The sequence below is a fragment of the Thunnus albacares genome, chromosome 12 (assembly GCF_914725855.1).
Source record: "Thunnus albacares chromosome 12, fThuAlb1.1, whole genome shotgun sequence".
Classification (NCBI taxonomy): Eukaryota; Metazoa; Chordata; class Actinopteri; order Scombriformes; family Scombridae; genus Thunnus; species Thunnus albacares.
Genome location: NC_058117.1, coordinates 18,921,240 through 18,944,451, shown reverse-complemented (window position 1 = coordinate 18,944,451; position 23,212 = coordinate 18,921,240). Strand labels below are relative to the sequence as shown.

Below are 23,212 nucleotides of genomic sequence, written 5' to 3'. Positions count from 1 at the left end.
AATCACTTTGGGACATTTAAAATCTTTAGAAAAAATTCTCTTGTGGGCTTTGGGCACAATATCTTTCTTCTGTTCCCAAAAGAGCAATTATGAGGTGCAAGAATCAGCAAACCAGCCGTTCCTGCCCTCTCTTCCTTATCCTATCCTGACTGCAGCTGGCTGAAAATAGCCTTGTGTTATATCACACAGGGGTTGTAGGTTGATGAAAAGTGTGCTCTAATATTACCTCGTGGGAACTGAAATAGTACTGTCCATGGACCGACAATGCCCCTGTGCCCTTAGAGTGAAGCCAGAGATGATCCTAGCATCCATTATGAGGCCATTTCTGCTTTTGATAATGAGAGGGTCACTGAATTATCGCAGCGTGGCTGCAGAGGTGTTGAGATGAGACGAGAGAGGTGGTCCTTGGGAAGTGAGCAAGGGCCTGGGATTTATTCTTTAGCAGAGTAAAAAGATCTTGGATGGAATGGATGCAGGGGAGAGAGTGAGAGGATTATTAATCACAAACTAAGGACAGAGCTGCACAAGCATTTCAACAATACTGCTTTGTATCAATTCGCACTTTAAAATACTCAGCATTTACTGTACATGGGAAGCACAACAAAACAACACAGAAATGATTTAAAAAAGGGAGAATCGGAGCTACAGTAAATGTTGAATTTTTCAGATGACTACAAGATATATTGTTTGTAATACAATGTACTAACTCAAGAGTATGGATAGAGTTCAGATGGAAGAATTAAACACAGTTCTGCATAACATCCCAGATCAAAGGCAGGACATTAAAGGGGCGATCCACACTAAATATGTAGGAGGACAATACAAAAAGGTAAGTGACATACGTGTCTTTCTATAGTGTCTTGATTTTCTTTTATAAAGCAGTTTGGATTGCCTTGTTGTTGAAAGGTTCCATACAAATAAACTTGCCTTGTCTAATCTACTACTATACTACTACTCTGCCTGTGAAAACCGTTGTATAATGTCTTCTGTGGCTCTGGCGGGAGCTTTCCAAAGATTGAAAAAAATAACCCTGATGATATATTTCTCAGTTTGGGCTTGAGACTAAAAAATGTAAACAGAAAGCCAGTGTTACAGTGTATTGGTGTGGAGTTTGATAGATGTGAGCTTTTTGGGAGGCAGGGGAGCTGTAATGAAAGAAGTCATCAAGTTGCATTATGGGAAATGTAGGATCCAGCATTTTTAGAACTTAACCCATCCTCTGCCGCTTTAATTTCGACCATTCTGTTTCTTTTCTACACATCTGTCTCTTCTGAGTCCCCCCAGCTCTGTGGAAGTATAATACTTAATCAGTGGAGTACCACTTTAACGCAGCAACCATGCTAGAGGCTCTGGGGAGACCTGGAGGCACAGTTTTTTCTGGAGGTCCACACCACTCAAGCTTTTCTGAGACAATGTAAGTTCATCCATAAAAGACATTATGGTATATGCCATTCCAAACAACTGTACTATGATGTACTTAGGAAACACTGAGGAAGCTATACAAGAAAGAGACAAATATGTAGCGAGATGTTTTGCTAGCTGATACTCCTAGGAAATAGCAAGGACTTGATAATGCTCTGAAAAATTCTTAGATGGAAAAGTTGATCTATCTTTTGAGAATTAAGGGAAATATCTTTGACAGAAATTAGAAAAAGTTGATTATTTACATGAAGTAATATGTCGAACAAGTAATATAACTGTTTAAATATGGAGAAACTGAAAATTAGGATGTACCCCATGACAACTTGGGGTAAAAATGTTTTCTATGTTAGATTGTACTTCCAGATTTGAAAAACCAATTAAAATTAAAACGTGAGAAAACACAGAAATCATTTTAGAAGTCATTTTATTACATTCATAAATTTTCAACAACAATAGCATGGCTGTAATGTCATTATGTTCACAGCCTGCAACCACAATGGTAAACATGAGGTAGATCAGCCAGGCACCAAGGCTACCACTGGGCTGCACATTTCAGTGAAGATTGTGAGAGCAAATAGCATATTAAGTGTTAAGACATTCTACGGACCGTTGGAGTTTGACTAATAGTTTCAATCACCAGTCTTATATTTGGGCTAATTTTTGGGTTAATTTAACAGTTTTGCTTGGTGGGAAATATTTTCTTCTGCTGGCAACTTGTATAGTGCAAGTTCACATTTCCTACCCCCAGTGACATTCAGTAGATTTAACAATCATTCGTTTGGGTCTTGTGCAAAGCCTTCATGGATGGTTTTGAAGAGGACGCACTCCGTTTGGCTTAAGCGAGCTAAGCATGCAATCAAATATTACACTTCAATATGATTATCAGTCCAAAATGCTTGTCAAATAAATAAGAATCCCTCATGGACCTGATTTTCATTCTCAATAAAAATCCAATACAAGAACAGGAAGGAATACAGACATATGGTTAAGGACACATCTAGGTAGATTCTTCTTGCCTTTGCAACATAACATAAAATGTAGAAAGACATTATGACCAAAATATACTGGAAAACGTTACACAAGACTTAAAAAAAAACATCAGTAACCCTCAGTGGTTAAGGGGATGATATAATATATTAATAATGTAAACAAAGCTTTAAACAGTACAGTAGTCCGAAATCCAATTATTTCATCTTGCTTCACCCAGACAACATTTCTTCGCCTCACAGTTATATGGTTTCTTCATTCTCATTGGTCCGAAAAATTAGTGACTCGAGCAATGACTGTATCAAATGTCACTTAAGGCATATTCTTTGGACAACCCTGTGCAGAAACATACAAAAACATTCTCCTTTCAAGTATATGAATTGGCCTGGTCAGCTGCTTTTGGCAGTGTGTTAACTTTTCTTTGATTACTCATTGTTGTGGGGGAAAATGAGTTTAGGGTATGAGGATGGTAGCCAAGACCGGGCACAGCCAGTAGCAGGATATTTGGCAGTGAGGGGGCTTGCTCATAGGATTTACTGACATATTGTGATTATGCTTACAATACCCAGCATTTTAAACAGCAAATGCCTACATGCAAAATATTTGTCATTGAGAACATACCTGTAAACTAGTCTCACTTTCACGTTGCTCTGACTGATTGGCCATAAGGTGAGTTGTAAAAATAAAACCCTGTGGCGGGTCATCTATGTCTCTTTTGAACAACAGACCAAGGTCATAGTTGTATATTTAAGTGGTAATAGAACATTAACGTCCTACATTCTTGTACTTTTTTCAGTTGTGAATGTATAGATCACTCAAATATAGTCCTTGGATACATTCCTGTGAAAGTCATTTGGAAAATAAAACCACACTCGTACAGCTCCTTGCCAGAAGGATTATCGATGCCGCATAAATATTTTAGAGGCACAAGAGAAAAGGAGTCCCCATTTGCAGTTTAAGTGTGCTAGCTCAAATAGCCACTTGTTGTTTTAATCCCAATGGCATTATACTCTTGATGATAAAAATACGATTCACTGGCGTACTGTAAGTACAGACCAACCTCTGTGGTTATATTTAAATGAAGTGAGCTGTCTCTTTATAGTCAATGAGCTTCATGGAGTTCGAGAGGCAGAGCAGGTATGAAGGGACAAGGAACAGGTAAAGGCAAGGTGCAGCTGAGGATGTCTTTGGTGCCAACATAAGTTAATGCCAAAAATACACGGTGAACAGGGAGAAAACTTAACCCCCATAAGTGACCTCCCTTTGATCTCCCTTTAAAACCCTGAGATAAACACGTATGTCCAGGATGGGACATACTGTAGTCATAGTCCATGCACACATACAATCTTCAAATAGTCACATTATCAATAGGAGAGTGTCCATTTTTGTGAAATACAACAACAAAACAATGAAAGTTCAGTTTCAGCTGTGGTTTTTCTTTCACAGCAAAGTCTTTTTGTGTAGAAGTCTCGAGTGGAGACAAGCCCAGCTACAAGCAAGAGTTAAAAACATGCACTGACCCTCATCAGAGCCAGACATAGTGCACTGTGGTAGTACAGATGTAAGGAAAGCCACGTTAGGTGACCATGTGTCCTCTTGTGGGGGCACTGCGGGTCTTGTGCTCCAGCGTATCCCCTCTGACCTTCCATCGGAATGGCAAGAATTGTGATTGCTGGCTGGTTCGGAATCAAATCTCCCCTCGTTTCTGATTGTGTTTCTGCAGCAAAGTAGGGGACCCTGGCTGTTTCAAACAGGTTCAAACATGGCGGCCAGTCAGAAAGTAGAGGGGCCGATCCTCGCTGCAGTTGGCTGTCTGAAACTCGTCCCGCAGGCGGAACTGCCACTCATCCTCCAGCTCCAGTCTGACAATGGTCTGGCGCAGGGAACTTCGGTCCTGGCAGATAACACAGAGCGTGGCACCTGTGGACATGATCAGAGTCAAAACTTAGCTGGTAGATTGCAAAGTGTAAGTCAAAACTACAAAACTAGTCTAAAATCCCCACTAATGCTGATGTTGCTTCTTAAACCCACCAATTGTACAGTATGTGGGAGTCTATGTATAATGATTCTAACATATACCATTATTGAGTTAATGTGGTCAGAAGTAGGTCAACAAACAAGAAACAACACAGGAACACGTACACAGAAATGCTACTCCCACATACCACATGTACCACTGTGGTCTCATAGAACAACTTGAAGCAGATGATGTGAAAACAGAAACAACAAAGATATAAGCGCACGCAAAAACTAAGACTACACTGATGTTTCACCTTTGAGGAAGCGGAATTTCTTGAGGAGTCCAGAGACGACGAAGGAGTCACAGAGGTAAAGCAGCAAGCCACTGAACACCAGGCCCTGATGGTTCAGGTTGGTGGAGTGTGGACGAGAGCTGATGTAGCACACAGAAATCTGTGACACAAGATAAGACATAAAAACTTTACTAATCAAGGCAATTGAGAAAACATGAAAAATATTTGTTTAGGATAAAGTGAATTAAATAATTATTATGCAACCTTAATCATCACTTTGGGGAACCACTAGGTCATCTTCATAAGCAAATATTACAGGCTGCATTGTGTGCAACTATGCATCATGCTTTATTCCCATTAGAGGTGACAAAACAAACACAAAAATGTGTCTTGGTATGCAAATAATCAAGGTGTGCAGAGCAAAGCGGTTATCACCTCATATGCACATTGCACAGTCCAAATATGCATTGTCAGCACTCACTGTTTGCACATGCGTGAGGATGCAGGTCAGAGTGTTCTAAGCAAAACAGATGGCTGGAAATTTGCAACGTTTTCTGTGGCTTTACAAAATTCTGCAAACTTATGCTTATGAAAGCATTTGAAGAAAAACTCAGCAGGTTTTTCTTACTTTTGTAACTGTTAACATTTTAGAGATTCCTGTGAAACTGTTAATGGCATTTGACTTTTATGGAAAAAGAGGGTTTCTCAACAGCTGTTCGGTCTTCCTGTGGGTTTAAGTTGATAGGATGATGCTAATAGTCTCCTCTCCTGCTTTGACCTTCAGCTCCTCGGGGGCTCTTACCTCCGGGCTGATGTTGAGGTAGCTATCTATGGACAGAACTGGGTTGTTTCTGTTCTGAACAGCCTTAGGAAACAGTCTGTGGCTGCAGCTCTGCAGGAACCTTTCCAGCAGGAACTGGGCCGGGGCATCCAGCAGGGTCTGCTCGCTGTCTGGGGCGCAGACATACTGGGACGGGCTGATTGGTGCGGGGTTTTCTATTTCCTGGAGATAGAATGAAACAGTTATGTATTAGAGTGTGTTTCATGTTGCTCTTTCAAGAGAAAATAATAATAATAAAGGAATTTTGGATCAACAGTGAAGCTGTAATGTTGTATGAATAAAATACCTACCATGAGTTTAGGTTTGACCATTAAATCTTTGTTTCCCCCAACTGGAATGTGTTTCTTCATCAGGCTGAAGTAGTTGAAGCGACACAGCAGCAGCCCGCTACTGTTCACTCTTAGATTAAAGTCCACCTCCTCACAACTATATCTGCACATTGGCACAAAAAAGCGATGTTAAATCATCAAGATAACACCCACCACTAACTGACTAGCTGACTGACACAATCCTCTGCTAACTTACCGATTGAGGTCATATTGAACATTCTGCGTCAGATCCACATTAAGCATGACAAAGTCATGGAGGTGACACCGAGTGAAGGGGTTGCTCTGAGGCTTGCGAGCCAGGCTACTGCTCCATTTGCGCGTGCCACACATCGCATAGAGGGAGATCTTCGGTGTGGTCTCCATATGCTGCAGCACCATTTTCAGAGACACGTTGGTGAGGGTTGAGCCTCCATCACATGTCTCACTAGAAAACAGACAAAACACAATTTAAAAAGCCTGAACATATACTTTTTTTCAACCTTAGCAATAGGGGTAACTCAATTGCAAATTATACAAATCACAAACGATTACTACCTGCTGTCTGCTTGTTGGTGGACGTTCCACAGCACGCAGGAGTCGTCCATCATGACAATGAAAGGCCATACATCTTGCCTCTTAACACCTTGCTCCTCCAAACGGTTTCTCTCCAGCTCCAGGTTATGGTATGACAGCTCTTTGATCATGAAGCGAGCAGCACCTTAAACAGACAGGAGCACTTCTGTCAGTTTTTAATCTATATTTCCTTATATTACTTTCCTGCAATAAGCTTTGCATGTAAAATTTAAATGCTGAACATTCAATTTTGCATGGTGTGTGTATTCATTACAAATTTGCGAGTGAACTTGAACAGTTAAGATAAGGTTATGTCAAGGTAAATGATGTTTGCATATTACAGTACAAAGTGTAGTGGTTCTATGCTGAACAGAATATTGGCAAGCAGCCACGGTGACTCTCTGTGTCATGGTGAGACAAAATTGGTTAAAGAGTCAATGGTAGTTACACCCATTCCTGAAAGGCTGTACACTTGATTGGCCATCTTACAAATCAGACCACTGCACTGTAGATGATGGTTTCATTTATGATGGCTGTCTCTCATTGGTTAAGCTACATTTACACTTTCACCTACTGCAAACAAACATGACTAACTGTAATAAATATGACCAGGGCGGCTCACTGTCTGTTATAAATCCCCTATTATCAGCAAAGAGATAAGTATGTGGTGATGCAAACATAACCTTAATCCAGTGCACCTTTTACAATCAGTAAAACACTTGGAAAACCTAAATGGTCACCACTGCTGTTCAATGCCAAACATCACTCACCAACTCCAGCGTTGTTGAACATAGCCGGTAGGACAAGCAGGATGTGGTTGGGCCAGTACTTCCTGTAGTGGGGCATCTCAAATTGCTTGACCACCAGGATGTGCAGATGAGCGGCACCCTCCATGGCATGAAAAATGTTGAGCAGGCCGTGCTCTTGGCGTCCTGTAGTTGGGGTGAAGATTGGACTCTTCAACAGATCCGGGTCCTAGAGACAGAGGCAGAGAGAAAGAGAGAAAAGCGAAAATGTGACTCAGCTAAATCAAAGATCATTTCCAATTTCTGATTTCTGATTATGAACTGTGGCAGGGAGAGATGAACAAGAAGACTCTCTCTCTATATACATGTACATACTTTCACACTAACACATACTGTAGACGTATATACTGAGTTATAAACTAACCTTGGTGGAGACCAGAGGCAGGCGCATACTCTCTAAGTGGCTGCCCTGCTGACTGAAGACAAAGTGCTGCTCCTTGGCTTTGGGAATGACAAACTGGAGCTGGACCTCTTCCCCCAGCATGGAAGAGCAGAAGGTGAAAGCATGGAAGGTGCACTCCGACAGCTATAACACACACATAAATGCATTATTAACACAGAGAGAATGCCATTAGGCATGACTGCAAAGAGTAAAAAGCTTTCAAGTATCATAGTATTTTGATAGGTTAGGGTATACAGTAGGTGTGTGTATGTATATGTCTGCGATAGAGCGGCAGATGAGTGCCTCAGCCTGCATACTGCACTCACCTGTGTGGCAGGACCAGCTTCACAGTAGCGGTGACACTGTTCACAGTGATGAAAGGCATTGTGAGCTGCAAACCTGCTGAGACGTATGGACTTGGTCTCTCGTTTGGCTGCTGTTTGGATCTCTCCTTCTTGTTTAAAATCTGCAGATACCAAAAATCAAACATATTCAAACTCCAACTTTGAGACAAGCTTGTTTAAATAATAAGTGCCTCTGTTGTGTGTTTGCATATTAGTGTTTACCTGTTAAGCCCTTTGGCATCTTGTCAGAGTAAACAGGGCTAGCCTTCCTGAACTTTGAGTCTCTGGGGTAGGGGTCAAATGGTAGTTTGCGTATCTCCTCAATGTCAGGCCACTGGCTGTTTGCTGAAGTTGTAACCTCTGATATTTCTGGAGATTGGGGAATCATGAAAGAATGGGAATTAAAAATGAATAACCGTCATGAAAAAGACAATCTCACATTTAGTTCTTCATCATTTAATGTATTTAACATGTCCAAAATAATGAATCCAAACAAATGAAACAGTTAAGTCCCAATAATCCTCACCTTCTTCCTCCTCCTCATCATACACATCTACCTCCAACAGTTTGATGAGCATTCGAAATAGGATACGGAGAAACTGCAGGTAGGCACCTGTTTTTCCCACCTAGAAAAGGACAAAAAAATAATCCTTGTTATGTTGGAATAACACTTAACATCCAGAGATGCATAAATAAATACAGCTTGATTTAATTGATAAATTCCACAATAATATTCAGGCATTTTGTCATTTTAGGCCAAGAATAAGTACTATGTTCTTTTACTGGCTGTTTCTAATAGGAAATCTGGGTTTTAATTAATATAATTTTCCTTTTTGTTTGTCTTTCATTGTCTTTTCACTCTTCTCTATATGTGAACAGCAGATATTTTCTGTTTTTCAAAATATTCCCTTATAAATATAATCTTATGTAATACACATATATGGTGATACAAGATGCAGTCATCCAGAATATGTACTTGTGGAAGAAGTAGTTCTTTAGTTTTGTTACCTGTGGGGGTCCACTGAGTAGCAGCCGTCGTGGATGCGGCACAGGCGGAGCTTCATAATCTGCGTGATGCTGCCTGGCGATGGTCCACTGACGGTAGTACACGCTCTGCTCTGCCCTCTGGAGGTCGTGAGTGATCAGGGGCCTCAGCGGGCTGCTCCAGGCCACGTCCGCATGAGGCAGCAGGGAGAAGGAGTTCAGCTGGCTCCCCGACTCCCCTGACAGCAGGTTGTACGCCGCGCGTGACATGATGACCGTCCGCGGTGACACTCGGGCGGGCCTCGGTTCTCGACCGCACTGTGTGGACTGGCTGGGCCTCTGGGTGGAAGAGGAAGACGGGGAGAGGGAGGAAGAGGAGGAGCTGGAGTAAAGGGACGGAGGGGCCTTGGAGGTTTTGGAAGGGTTGGAGGAGAGCTGGCTTCCAAGGGAATCGCACTCCTGCTTGAAGCCTTGTGTCACTGTGCCCACGTCCGAGGTGACGGCACCTTCAGGTGGGCAGGTAGAGGTTGAGGGCTTCTGGAAAGAGTCGGCAACATCAGATGAACTGACGCCATTCTCTGCCAAAGAGCCTGAAGGAGAGTAAAATGTGAATAATTAATACACATAAAGTGAACTTGCAAGATATCACTTACAGGTACAAAGTATTAAGCTTTTAATTTATACAAAATGTAATAATTTGGTATGATTACTTTAAACGACTGTGATAACAGATGAGATGACTACACACAGTTATTTCTTCAAATTAAGACCAGATTTCCTATAAAACCTTCTCTTTCATGTTGCAATGATGATGCTGCTACTTGCTACTTCTACACACTCAGTCCCACATTTAACAGCTTTGCATACTGACTTATCTGCTTTCCAGTGAGGCAAGTTAATGTGAACAGTTGATATGTCAGTGGAACAACAGTAGCTCTCTTCCAGTTTTTTTCCCAGTTGTATATAATGTAAAAAGCAGTTTACAGACTCGCAGAAGCTAACTTTTTGCCACTTGTGTTTGCATCTTTAATCTTAAGATTCAGTATCTCACTGAGATCAGGGACTCACCAGAGGTTCTGGTTGCTGCACTGCCATTGCTCTGAGGTCTTTCCAGCTCATCTCCATCATTCAAGCTGGTGGTGGCCTTCTCTCCGTCTGATTCCCGAGGGACCATTGCCTTCTTAGGCTCCTGGACCACACCCATGGACACATAGGTGCAGGCCAGACCCACCTCCTGCTCCAGGGCTGTGCGAGTCAAGTAGCTGGAGTCAATTAGACGCAAGTCACTATATTTCAGAGACCTAGAAGGGCAAAAATGTAAAGATTGTCATTCAGAAAATGAAATATAATTACAGATCATGAATTTTAAGAAAACATTTAAAGCCAAAATGCATTTATTTGTAAATAATACACCATCAGGATGCCCAAGATATGTTAGAAATTGAAACTGAATTACTAAATTCGATGGTTTTGCTATAAATCTAATTCAGTTTATTGATGCTGACACACGATACAGATCTGACACAGCGGGTGCACGACCAAAAGTAACTGGACCTCTCTTGTAGAGGAATTACAGATGAGTCAAAAGGAATCATTCTATACTCTCCATGAAAAGATCAGCAGGGTATTGTGAAGTAAGCGATTACCTGGGGAAAGTCTCTCCAAGAGGGTCTTTTCCCGTGAGGATGACAATGCAGGGCAGTCCTTCCAGATCCTCATAAGTGTGCGGTACCCAGTCTTCGTTCTCACAGCCTCGCCATGCCTGCAAGCAAAACACAACACGCAATTACTTTAATAACTTTACAGGTCAAAAGATCTACTGAGCTAATGAGATTTTTGGTGTCTCATGATGGTTAAAATGAAGTTTGTGTGGATAGAAGGTGCAAATAAGAACAGCAAGTTTCAAGAAAAAAATTGATAGTTTAAGAAAAGATGATCAGAGATTAAGGTCAGAAGTCTGAGAAAAATAAGCAAATTTTGAGAATAAAGTCAAAACAATGATATTTATTCAAACATTGATGAACTTGAGTGTTACACGTGTGGATGTGATTCCCTGAACGCATCTTGCTTGACAGTAAATTTGTATAAATATTTAAAATGTTAAGGAGAAAAAATTATCAAAAGAAAAGACTCATGCGACTCTGGCTTTCACGTCACTCACCCTGAGGCGGCTGGTGAAGTTTCTGGGCAGGTTGAGCTCGGAGGCGGGGCTTCCCAGCAGCACAGCGAAGCACAGCTGGAGGCCCAGCTTGTCCCTCACGTCCTCTAGCCGCTCGCGGGCCAGCATGGCCAGCTGTAGTGAGGGGACGCGGACAAGCAGCATGTGGCCCCGGCCCTGAGAGCCCTCTCTGCTTGGGGCATTGATCAGGTCCTCTACCATGGCCAGAGTCTCTGGGGTTATGTGGTCTCTCAGGGATGGGGAGGAGGTCAGGGCCATCATGGCCTCAGTGTACTGCTGAATCAGGAGGTAGCTGCGGATCACCATGCTGTGTAGGTGGGGATGTCTAGGATAAGAAATAAGAGAGTTTGTTATTTGGTTTGTTTTTAGCTGATGACGATATTTCTTATAATGTTGGGAACATTTGTGACAAGTTTCTGAACGTAATTGTAACATCTGGAACTTTTGACTAAATGCCACTAAAAAAAGACAGAAGGAGCTATCTAAAATATTTGATGTCAACTCTTTATTGACTCCATTACTCACCTTTCCAGCAGAGTGTGGACCATCTTCTCAAACGCATCATCACAACGCAGAATGGGGCTGGCCACGCCCCACTGCAGGGAGCTGCTGTAGTCCCTCAGGCCAAAGTAGACCAACTCATTAGGGAACTGCTCCCCCTGCTGGAAGAAAACCATGCAACATGACTGAGTGTGAATACACAGAAGAGACGAACCTGCACACCAAATGTCCACACCATTACTACTGCACCAAATTCAGAGTGTTGAAAAGCAGAGCTAATTTATTATGCAAATACATATGTGAGCCTTATCCTAACTTCCCCTTAGAGGGCCCGGGATCCTGATTCCAGTTTTGGGAATCACTGCTAAAATTAAGGTCATCCAAAGGATATTTAAATGTTATGTAGGGCTGCTGTAAACTCAGGTCAATATATTGATTAGAATAACAAATAAAGAACACCCTTACACTTTTCTGCAGCAGGAAAAATCAAATCTTAAAGACCTGAATCTGTTATATGCTTCTGTGATAAAGAACAGTGTTCAGCTTACACACAGTATCATTAAGCCAAACCTAAATTCTGTTTATGCATTAAATATAAATATAATTATCACCACACAAACAGTAACCTAAAACCAAAACTAAATATTTTTGAAGACTCAGTAGCATCACATGGTTAAAGTGTAAAAGATGGACAATATCTACAGAAAGTCATATTTCATTTATTTTTGTAAGTGCATTTTAAGTCCACCAGGTGGAGCAGCTAAACCACAACTGTTACAGACCTCTGCATGCTGCAAAACATTGAAATTTAACAACATTTAGAGCTGAAATATCTGCATGACTTTCACCAAACTATATCTCTTTAAAGTTGTGTGATGTTTGATTTTTAACAACACACAAGAAAGTAGTATTTTTATTCCTTTGACACCCTTTAACAACAACTTATTGGGCTCTTAGTATACAACAAAATCCATTGGACTAATAATACTCACCAGACTTTCATTGGAGGGCCAATGAACCTCGTTGTGGATGCTGATGCGGGACTGGTGGGTCTGCAGGGTGTAGGGGAAGCAGCTGACCTGCAAGACAAGTAGGTTCATCGCATCCAAGACTTCCTGGCAGTTCACCACCCGGTCAGCCAGACCCTGCAGCTCCCCGTGGCACACAGAGCCTGACAGTGCACTGGAGAGGAAGAGGTAGGGCAAAGTGTTTGAAATGTGCAGATCTTACAATAGTTGTTTATAACATGTTACATACTTGTCATACCACATTAGCAAAGGACACAAATAACAACTTGATTCAGGACATGGTTCAGGAAGGCTTTTACATTTGCTTAAAACTGCTCAGTGTGTTGTAGGTTGTTCCCAAGAAAAATCCTCTGGAAAACAGGAAGTGATCTATTTTATGTTTCTGGCAGGGAAAACAGTAGTTTGCTTGGAACAAACAGGATCTTGGCATGAGCAGCAGTAGCAACCATCACTGAATAGATAAATGTCAAAATGCATCAACAGAAAAGGAAAAATAAACATCACTTAGAACCAACTATGACAACAATAAATAAAAAATGGAGATCTCAAATGATCTGACCTACATTTGAGCAAAATTCAAGGTATAGATTGTGTTCTGTATTTGTTCCCACTTGCTCACAGTTGTTCTCCTCTTTCAATTTTAATCAGGACAAGGCCAGATTTGCAGCCATAACAACTCTTCTTTTCACATTATCAGCAGAGAAAACGTGTTTCTATGTGTGTCGTCTTACCTTGTGAGGTCGACATGCGAGTTGTCATGGATGAGGACAAACAAGGTGTACGGGTTCTGTTTGACTTTTCTCATGAAGGCTTCCATCTTGGCGTGGACGTCACCGTCCAGACGCACCACATACTTGTCGGGTTTCTGGTGGGCTAAGGAGGCTTCTTCAATACCCAGGTCCACGAGCACTCCTGTGCAAAAAAAACAAAACAAAACAAAAAAAACAAACAAGTAATAATTAATGAATTTGGATGAGACTCAACTGTTTCATAGAATCTTTTAGTCACAACTTACTGAAACAAAACTTAAGTTGTGGAACAGTCAACCCTTAGTCCTTGGTAGGGAATCAAAAATCATCTTAAATCATGCAGATGTTCTGTGCTGGGGGCACATACCTGATTGTCGGATGCGCTGTGCCGTCTGGTGTACCAGAATGTGAGAGGGCGGGACCAAAACAAGGAAGTCTACTTTACTAAAGCGCCCCAAGTCGAGGTTTTGGGTTCCTGAGTCAGCAATGGAGCAAACTTGAGAGAGGAGGCTCCGTGCCACAGTCAGCTGGGCCGGATAGATCTGGAAGACGTTACTTAGCAGCTCTGCTACAGGGAAACAAAAAAGGAGAAAACCAAGAACATAACATCAATTTACAGTAGTTGTCAATATAATGGAAAACATACATTTTAACCACAGTAAACCTCAAATAATTCTGCTGGTTTGAATATGGAGAATATTGCTACCACTGAAAAAGATAACCGTCACATTTGCTGCCAACCAGTACAGTCGGAATGAAGACAAACAGTAAAACAGTAAAATGATTGGTTTAGATAAATCACCACAGTGGTCAGCAACATATTGATTCAGTAACATTTTGATGCCTTGCTGATAATCTTGCTTACATTTGTCTATAAGTGAAATGTTGTTTTGACTGATTAAAAACTCTGAAAACAAAACAGTTTAACCAGCCTCCAGCAAAAGAAGCCAAGCAGTGCAGTTAGAGAGCAGTCTAACCTCTGTCTGAGGGTGGTGACATGCTGGCAGCCTCCTGGGAGTGGATGTGGTCAGTGACATCGCCCTGGAAGGGCTGGATGACCTGGCCCTTCCGTCTACGCTGATATCGCACCAGCTGCTTGTCCAGATTGTCCCCTAAAAGAAAGCATTACGGCATAGTCACACACACGACCTCACTATTGTCTCAGACACAAACACAGTTATTACATCTTTAAAAATAGTAGCAGCATCATGACTCACTAAGTTTCCTTGATATTATTCAATTGTGATTACAGATTACAGAAGTTATATTGGGATGTATATATATTATTCTGCAGTTGATGAGTGATAACTGTTTTGCTGCCTGTAAAAAATGTAAATATCTGCATATGACTACATACTCGGACATAATGATTCACAGCCCTAAAATAAGACAGATGATGGCAAATTTAAAGTAACAAAGTGATGCTACTTTTATCAACTATCTAGGACTATTGAATATTGGTGATTTAATTTCTTCCTATTTGATTTTTTCCTTCATCAGACAACAAACACAGAATAGATAGAATGGAGCTTACCTAGCGATGTGGTTTTGAAGTGAGACGCCAAGATACTGACTTTCCCTGTAATGAGCTCATAGCTGATTTCTTTCAGAAATTCGTTGGTTGTCAGCATGCCCTCAGCCAAGGCCCGCGCTTGATACTTTCCTGTATCCAACACATATGTTTAGATTACATTACAGCCAGATCATCATACATATCTTGTACAATTCAGTCAAAGTAATAAGATCAATCCAGATACTGAAGTGGAGCAGCCAGGCTGAAAAACTTACTTAAAACCAGCACGCAGAACTCGTTGCCGCTCATTTTAGAGGCACATATGATGACTACATATGTGGGCAGGCATTGCTGGTGGTGAGGAGCCTCACTGAGAGAACGCAGTGATTCAGAAATACCCTCTCCCAAAGAGTTATGAGTAACCACTACTTGGACACTGCCCCCAGAGACGCTGGCTTCCAGCCGAGCCAACCAGGGCAGCTGGGACGGGGAGATGGCGGGACCCCCGGGACAGCAAAGCATGGCTTTCAAAACAATCTGTTCCAGCTCCTCCCTCAGGGGAATCTGCTCCGAGCCTGCAAGAAAAATCACGTACACCAAATTTAGATATTTGTTTTGCTAGGGATATTTCTGTGTTTGATTAAGACACAGAATCTCGACGGTCAATCTACCTCACTAACCTGTGTGCTTACTAACAGTTAACATGCAACATTTAAGTAAAAACACACATGACGGAATGTATTTACTGCTTACCTAAACGTGCAAGATACTGCAAAGTGAGCAGAATCATTGTCTCCACACTGAGTAGCTGGCTGCTGTTGAGGCCCAAAGTCTCCAAGGTTTTCTCTGTCAGCTGGCCGCTTTTATAGCAGCTGACCAGCAGGGGGCTCACCACTATATCCCCGACGTTCCCATAGAAATAAGGTAAAGTGCCATGCCCTGAAAAGAAAAGTCATCATTAGATACAACTGAAATATACTGTCAACAAGTAACAACAACAACAAGAGTCTCCATGTGTCTCATAGGAAAGGGAAATATGGATATCTGTTTTCACTACGTATATATAATAATTTTCTGTTTACTTTGTATTTTTTACAATATTACTGCTCTTTGTTGAATGAGTGCTATATGTAATGCTACAAGGGGAAAATAATGCACAGTAAACCCGCCTGAACTCAGTTTAGGTGGGTTTTCATTTACTGAAATAGAGTTCAACCAGCCTTTAGATTTGAAACGTCAAAGTAAGAAGTACCACAAAGTCTTTTGTAGAAAAAAGCAAACTACTTTTCTACTTTTCTGAAAAGACTGTATAACTTCTGTGCTTCTAATGGTGGTCCTGATAATCATCACCTGGATAACTAGAACAATATTAATTTACTTTATTCTACTTGGAGGTAAAACAGACTCTGATTCCCTTTTTTCTGACATGAATTAACATTATTTATATGCAGAATGATGCTTATTTTGCACGTAACACATCACTGAAAGAATCTTGTACCAATGAGGATGACGGGGCGAACTCCTGAAGAGTTAAGCAGGTTGTCGGGGACGATGACCGTCTCTCCAGCGGTGACAGGTTGGGGTTGAATGACCCCTGCCACTGGTGGCTGAGGAGAGGACACTCCTAATACAGAACCTGGTCATAAATAAAAGAGTGACATGTCAGTAGTGGGATTAGTTAGCAGTTACTTACAGCTAAATTGCAGCTTCGCTTAAGTTTTAAAGAAAACTGATTAGAACTGTAGCTGCTGTATTGTGGCCATTTTGCAATTGGAAGAAAATAAAACAGGATAGGCAATTTATTTGCAATGATGGTGGTATATATAACCACAATTACATGATGTGGCAGCTTTTTTTTATGTTTTAATCATTTCTACAACAAACTCTCCAGCTCTATCTCCATGGAGATGTAGAGTGAATCATCCCTAACAACCACAGAACGTCAGGGATGAGGTTTTCTCATCCCCAAACTGGAGGGAGGGGGGGCTATAAACAACAAAGTCTACACTCCTAAGAGCACAGACACACACTTCACACACTCACACACACACACATACGCACAGACAGCAAAATGAGCAAAAAATGAGACAAAATAAGAGGGTCAATTTACAACACAGCTCACACTGACTCATGTTGAATACATTATGGCTCTAAGAGCCATCTTGATAGGGTTCATGAACTGACCTGGAGAACAAACTATTGGCCGGATGGCTGGCACAGGGACGGCTGTCGGTGGGACAGGCACCAGTGAACTGGGATGCCAGCTCCGGTGGCGCTTCTTTGGAGGACCAGAGTTCATGGCCGAGGACACTGGACATCAAAACAGAAACAGAAAACATCATAATAGAACATTTGAGCACTCAAAAAAAATTGAGCATGAACATAGTATAACACATATTGTGCCTCTAACTGTCTGTTCAGGAGAAGGGAGAGCATTACCTGGACTGTCTCCCAAGTCAGCAGTGCGATACCCCTGACCTTGAGGCCCTAAGGAGACCTGGGAAGGACTCAGTAATGGAGGACGTCCATCAACACCCAGGCCATTAGTCGGCCCGTTCACCCTTAGAGCTGTGGGCACTGGAAACACACACATGCACATAAACACACAGATTTACAAAGATAAGATACATATATATACACAAACACACACACACACACACACACACACACACATATATATATATATACAGTACATTACAGTACATACATACTATTTATTTTCTTTCTTTTCACTTTTCCCTCTTCTGAGATGTATTATATATGTTAAGTACTTTGGCAATACTGTATATGATTATGACCCTGAAAATAAAGCCCTTTGAATCTGAATACAAGACATATATATTTAACTTTATTGTCTGTACTGTAGACATACTGTAGATATTTAATGATTATGGAAATATAATTAAATAATGATAAAATAAAAACATAGAAATATTATATACAGTACATATAAATATATTTTCCCAAGTGTGACTGTCTGCAGAGACTGAGCAATACATAAAAATGAGTCAGTACTGACATTGGCTTATCGATTTGCAATACATCTATATACGTCTATTGCCAAAGACCCAATTTTTCCAATCTCATATTCACTGTGTATGCAATATACTAAAACATTGATTGGCATGTGTAGCATATGCTTGTCAATATCACAACCTTGTAAAAGGGCTAATGGATAGCAAGGCCTTGAAAAGTCATTACAGCATTCCTTCCTTCAGTATTGATTGGTGTGTAAATACTAGCACTCACACATGCATGTGTTTGTGCATGCATGCTATGTGTGTGTGTTTGTGTGTGTGTGTTTGTTTGTGTGCATCTAAACAGGCCATAGCAGAGGTTAATCTTGGCTCCATGGTCAGCGACGGCTCCGTCTGCCTTATGCTGAACCACGTAAAACTGTAGCTAAGCAACCTTTTTCAGGATAAGGGCAAGGCCATTTAAGCGTCACTCACATAAAGGCAAAAACTTATCAGCATCTAAATCCTTGCAAATGCCACTGTCAAAGCCTGGATGCTACTACGAACATAGGAGCAGGACTAAAATATATGTAGTGTATCATCTTTGTTATCATCTATCTGGGAAGGTTAATAATAAAGTTTAGTAATATATAATAAGCATAATATAGAAGGGAAATAATTCGATCAGGTGATGAAACAACGTGAAGGTGCAAGTGTACTGAAAACAAGCTTCACCTATTGGTAGAGTCTTGTTTCCAGGTGTGGAGGCCAGAGGTTTAAGGAAACTGCAGTCTCTGCCGACGTCTTGACTCCCAAAGAAGACCGAGGACACTTGCGTCGTTCTAGTGGGTGGAGAATCTGGTGATAAAACAAAAGATGATCATGCAAGGATATATATAAGAAAACACATCTAAATATCTATCTATCTATCTATCTATCTATCTATCTATCTATCTATCTATCTATCTATCTATCTATCTATATATCCACATAAAAGACTCATAAACTCTGTGCCATGCTGGTGCACAGTGTTGCAGTGTGTTGTCAACAAAATCTTCATTATAGCTTAAAACTCAAACTGCAACTTCAAATACAACAACAAATGTCAAATATTAACATATCCAACGCCCATTGCACAATAACAAACAGACCATAACTGTCCTTTTCATTAAACATTGATGGATAAACATTCATTTGGCAAAGAGCAGGAGAGGCGCACATTACAGTGTCTAACCTCCTGGTTTCCTAAGTAAGTGTCACCGACCTCTTTGGGGGCAGGTCAGGAAGTATACGGCAACAGTTACATCAACAACGAGCCCAGCAGCTCAGCTGTCTAACACATTAATGTGTGAGATCGTTGCTGACAGGCAGCTTCCAGGTTCAGAACAAATCAATACCATAAGCCCCAGAGCTTCTTTCAATCAAAGAGGGAACAGCCACTCTTGTTGTGAGAGGTCAGAGAGAGAACAACATCTCCTCAACAGAAGCAGAATCTGTCTTGTTGTCATATCACATTTTAACGTCTGGTTTATCTCAACAGACTTTTATTACAACTCACCGTTGTTAAATTTCCATTTGGCATGACCTATTATGAAAGTGCCAGAAACTGCTCAAATGTATAAATGTATAAAAACATTACATAAACAAACAAACAATACTGCAACAACTACTGCTCATAAATGTAAAAACAATAATTCAAATCTACTAAAGAGATTTTTTGATATTGATAACAATATCAGTAGGCTACCAAAATATATGTCAGAACATCATCACAACAAAATGGGATGAAACACAAACAACACAGCCGCCTCTTCATCACGAAGTGACTCATAAACAGCTGAATGCAGTATGTGATTCAAGCCTCAGTATGCTCATCAAATAAATTTCAAGGCTTAGCCAGGACGACCTGTCTCTATGGCAACAACATAAACCTGTCAGCATATACCACCTGACACAATGAATCTTAAAAAAAAAAAAAAATTATATATATATATATATATATAGGATAGTCATTAAAGGTACTATTTGAATGTTTCTTAGAAGTTATTTCATGTCAGCCTCAACTGGATCATTAACATCTGGACTGGATCACAAACATCTGTGCTGCATGCTGGCTCACCTGAGAGGGAGAAGGGAGACGAGCTGTGTCCGCTGGTTCCTCCGTTTTCTTTACTGCTGAGAGAGGAGGACGAGCTGGGTTTGGACGTTGATGCACTGCTGGAGAACTGACGGGTTTTACAGTCTGAGAAATGACAAAAAAATAGAATAAACAACAGTGAATTGAGTAATAACTGTGACATACAGTATGTAACAGCACAACATCATTAGAAAATAAATCAGTAGTGTAATATGTGTAATATGAATGCAGGTTTGAAAAGCTGAGATGCTCGGGACTGTTTTTTTTTTTTTTTACCTTTCCAGCAGATGAGGGGTCCTTTGCACAGAGCACCCTGAGAATTCTTCACCAGGTAGTATTTTAAGTGCTTCTGCTTCTTGGGCTGGGTGGATAACTTCAGGTTTATGTGGTTAGAAAACTCTGTGAAGTATCTGAAACCCTTTTCCCCACAGCCCACACAGTTTCCTGAAAAACCTGGAAGTAATTAAAATGAAATTAATTTTAGACAGTCCGGTGTATGACCAGTACAGGCTGCTCAACAAAAAGGGTAATAGGATAGGATGATGAATACCTAATATTTTCTAATGATATATCCTAAAAAAAAAGCTGTTTCTAATGTATAAAATGTGTCTTCATGTCACCAGAAACTCGATGATGCTGTCTGTCTCCTTCACTCTTATCTCAGACTGACCTAAAAGTGCATTTTTCCCATTCTCGTCAGGCAAAAAGCGTCGGTCCACGGCACACACCAGGATGTGCTCGGGGACGCTGGGGGACTTGGCACCGACCAGCTCGAAGCCCGCTGGGACTTCGATGGGCTCCGTTGCTATGGAGACCAGGCGGAGGTCCTTACCGGCCTGACAGAACCCTGAGGAGGAAGGAAGGTTGTTTTTTTTTGTTTTTTTTCTCTCAGTCAGTTGTGATATTTAAAGAAATAAAGCAGGACTAGGATAGATTTGTCTACCAAGAGATGAAAAAACACAGATGACAAAATCATACTTTCTATAATGATTAAATATTTTTTTCTTCTTTTTTTTCCCTTATAAAAAGAAGAAGAGGAAGAGACTCAACTAGTTAGATATGAGCTGAGTTTTTAAAGGTGTGTGGGTGTGGGAATTACCGTCCAGTGTGCAGCAGCCGTCTGGTGCAGGGCCCTGCAGGTAGGGAAGTGGAGGGCTGCTGCTGTCTGAGTCATCGTCGTCCTCCAGCTCCTCCAGATCGTTGGAAGAGTGGCCATTCAGCAGCTCGTGGCCTGGCAGCTCACCACCATGGAGGTCAGCTTTGGACTTCATGTCTGATGGACACATATATCAGATTTTCATTCATGGGCCCATAAATATCTAATAAATTCCAACTAAGATCCATGTAAAGAAGTACGTAATTTGATACTACTTTTAGGGACAATATGGTGCATGTCCAATTAATTAATACATTCTAATTAATTGTCAGAGAGTCTTTTAGTTAGTGCAACAATGTGACTTTTGTCCACAGATAAGCATGCAATTCAACATATAATTCAACATTTAATAAATGCATGATAAATGAATATTTATTTGGGTTTAAATTGAGCCGTTCTGTCAAGGATTTTTTAAAATTCGGCTAATAGTTAGTACCAAATAATGTGGTTCTTATGATTAAGCTTTCCAAGAAGTTATTAGGAAACTACAGAGCTGTAAAATAAAGCATTACTGTATTATGTTTAAAACAACAATATGACCAAAGCTTTAACTCATGTCTAGTTATGGGTATGAATATTGGAGTTTAATATAAAATCTAAATCAGAGTTGCATGACAAAAAAAAATCCTTAGTAATGTAGACGTGATTGGCAGACATCATTCAGTCATTTCAATTGAAAAAAATTCAAAAAAATTCTTTCATCTAGTTTTATTGCAGCCTTTAAGATCATAAACATGTTATGTTTTAGTCAACCTGAATCTAAATCATTTCAAGCAGTATTTGTGTAAAAAAACAAAAGTCTTTCCTATAATCCTACTGCAGTGATCACTGCTTTACATAAATCTGATCTTGATCAAGATCCTACCGTCCATGTTACCAGGATACGGCTCCGGCTCCAGGTAGAGCTGTGTGAAGATGGGCTGTGGATCTCCACTGCTAGATCGCAGAGATGCCTCAATAGAGTTATGGAGAGCCTCTTCAAATCGAGCAGACTTCAGCTGCCCGGCGTATGAATTCCCCATTATCTGTAGGGAGAAAAGAGCAGCATGCTAAGCAAAAGCTGCACAATCACAGTACTGTTCATCCACATTGATTGATTAGTTCCTTATATAAGAATGGCAGGATACAGACAGACAAACGAGCAACATGGGTCTTATACAAGTGCATTCATTGTTCATATAAGGACAACTTTATCTCTGAAGGGTTAGGCCACTGTAGGCTTGTGTAATCATCTTTTCATTTAAAATGATACATCAGTTCAACAGTGCTTGTCTATAAGAAGACCTTCAGCCAGATTCTTCTCTTTTAAATGACCTTAGCACCAGAGAAACACTAGATGAATGTGTTTTATATTATCAGGCTGTGCTGTGCATTTAAACCTGAAGTAATCATGTTTTGTGAAAGAGAGTGGGCACATGTTTTGCACTGGAAGTGTCTCTGCTAGATCATAAAATACAAAGCTGTCCAACATTACTGTACAGGAGAACATTACTGAGCTTTGCAACCGAGCTGCTCCATGTTGTCTTCGGTATCAATCAGCGTTAGGAACACCGGAGACTTGCAAAAAAAAAGGCAGAGCTGCCCAAACTGGAGCTGTGATTGGTCTCTAATAAATAGTATAGTTATATTTCAGAGGATTTTTTAGAAAATGACCAAATCAATAAAACCCTTGACCCTGTCTGACCCCACTGAAATGTGAAGACCTGAAATGATCAGTACATTGCGAGAAATTTAATTTTAATTTTCAAGCAAAAACAATAAAATTTGTTAGTTCAAGCTTCCCAAATGTAAAGGTTTGCTGCTTTTTTTGGTCTCATATGATACTATATTTGTTTTTTGGCCTGTTGGTCAGACAAAAAAACCCCAAAAAACCCAATTTGATTGGTTAACATAGAAAATAATATTAATCAATGCAGCTCTATAGTACTGATTGTAACTGGTATTATCTGTCCTGTTCTATAAAAGGTTTACCAGCAGCTACTGCAAATAATAACACACACACGCACTCAGCATATATACGCTTGTAGCCCCACACACTTAGTTTCTCTTCTATGTCAGCCCAAATATAATGGCCAAGGCCAAAGGCTTTTTTT

The 23,212-nt window shown here is 40.7% G+C and overlaps 1 protein-coding gene across 5 annotated transcripts in view; it reads right to left on the bottom strand.

The window, feature by feature from the left end:
- Positions 1 to 1,829: 1,829 nt before the first annotated feature.
- The window catches only part of greb1l (GREB1 like retinoic acid receptor coactivator), a 42,106-nt gene continuing 20,723 nt past the window's right edge, over positions 1,830 to 23,212 (bottom strand). For 2 of the 5 annotated variants that reach the window (XM_044368643.1, XM_044368644.1), the window contains exons 3-34: positions 21,985 to 22,144; positions 21,063 to 21,236; positions 20,634 to 20,810; positions 20,240 to 20,416; positions 19,946 to 20,068; positions 18,562 to 18,684; positions 17,309 to 17,446; positions 17,054 to 17,179; positions 16,368 to 16,505; positions 15,623 to 15,808; positions 15,145 to 15,444; positions 14,891 to 15,019; positions 14,334 to 14,468; positions 13,724 to 13,924; positions 13,339 to 13,519; positions 12,572 to 12,761; positions 11,604 to 11,740; positions 11,061 to 11,403; positions 10,546 to 10,661; positions 9,968 to 10,200; positions 8,924 to 9,489; positions 8,442 to 8,541; positions 8,138 to 8,284; positions 7,898 to 8,037; positions 7,554 to 7,715; positions 7,154 to 7,358; positions 6,366 to 6,528; positions 6,028 to 6,255; positions 5,793 to 5,934; positions 5,464 to 5,664; positions 4,683 to 4,821; positions 1,830 to 4,329 (exon numbers count right to left, since the gene is read on the bottom strand). In XM_044368643.1, coding sequence (XP_044224578.1) covers positions 4,166 to 4,329; positions 4,683 to 4,821; positions 5,464 to 5,664; positions 5,793 to 5,934; positions 6,028 to 6,255; positions 6,366 to 6,528; positions 7,154 to 7,358; positions 7,554 to 7,715; positions 7,898 to 8,037; positions 8,138 to 8,284; positions 8,442 to 8,541; positions 8,924 to 9,489; positions 9,968 to 10,200; positions 10,546 to 10,661; positions 11,061 to 11,403; positions 11,604 to 11,740; positions 12,572 to 12,761; positions 13,339 to 13,519; positions 13,724 to 13,924; positions 14,334 to 14,468; positions 14,891 to 15,019; positions 15,145 to 15,444; positions 15,623 to 15,808; positions 16,368 to 16,505; positions 17,054 to 17,179; positions 17,309 to 17,446; positions 18,562 to 18,684; positions 19,946 to 20,068; positions 20,240 to 20,416; positions 20,634 to 20,810; positions 21,063 to 21,236; positions 21,985 to 22,141 — 5,841 coding nt within the window. In that variant the 5' untranslated portion in view covers positions 22,142 to 22,144 and the 3' untranslated portion in view covers positions 1,830 to 4,165. The remainder of the gene's footprint in view (positions 4,330 to 4,682; positions 4,822 to 5,463; positions 5,665 to 5,792; positions 5,935 to 6,027; positions 6,256 to 6,365; positions 6,529 to 7,153; positions 7,359 to 7,553; positions 7,716 to 7,897; positions 8,038 to 8,137; positions 8,285 to 8,441; positions 8,542 to 8,923; positions 9,490 to 9,967; positions 10,201 to 10,545; positions 10,662 to 11,060; positions 11,404 to 11,603; positions 11,741 to 12,571; positions 12,762 to 13,338; positions 13,520 to 13,723; positions 13,925 to 14,333; positions 14,469 to 14,890; positions 15,020 to 15,144; positions 15,445 to 15,622; positions 15,809 to 16,367; positions 16,506 to 17,053; positions 17,180 to 17,308; positions 17,447 to 18,561; positions 18,685 to 19,945; positions 20,069 to 20,239; positions 20,417 to 20,633; positions 20,811 to 21,062; positions 21,237 to 21,984; positions 22,145 to 23,212) is intronic. The other 3 variants (XM_044368648.1, XM_044368647.1, XM_044368645.1) reach the window with 3 other exon arrangements.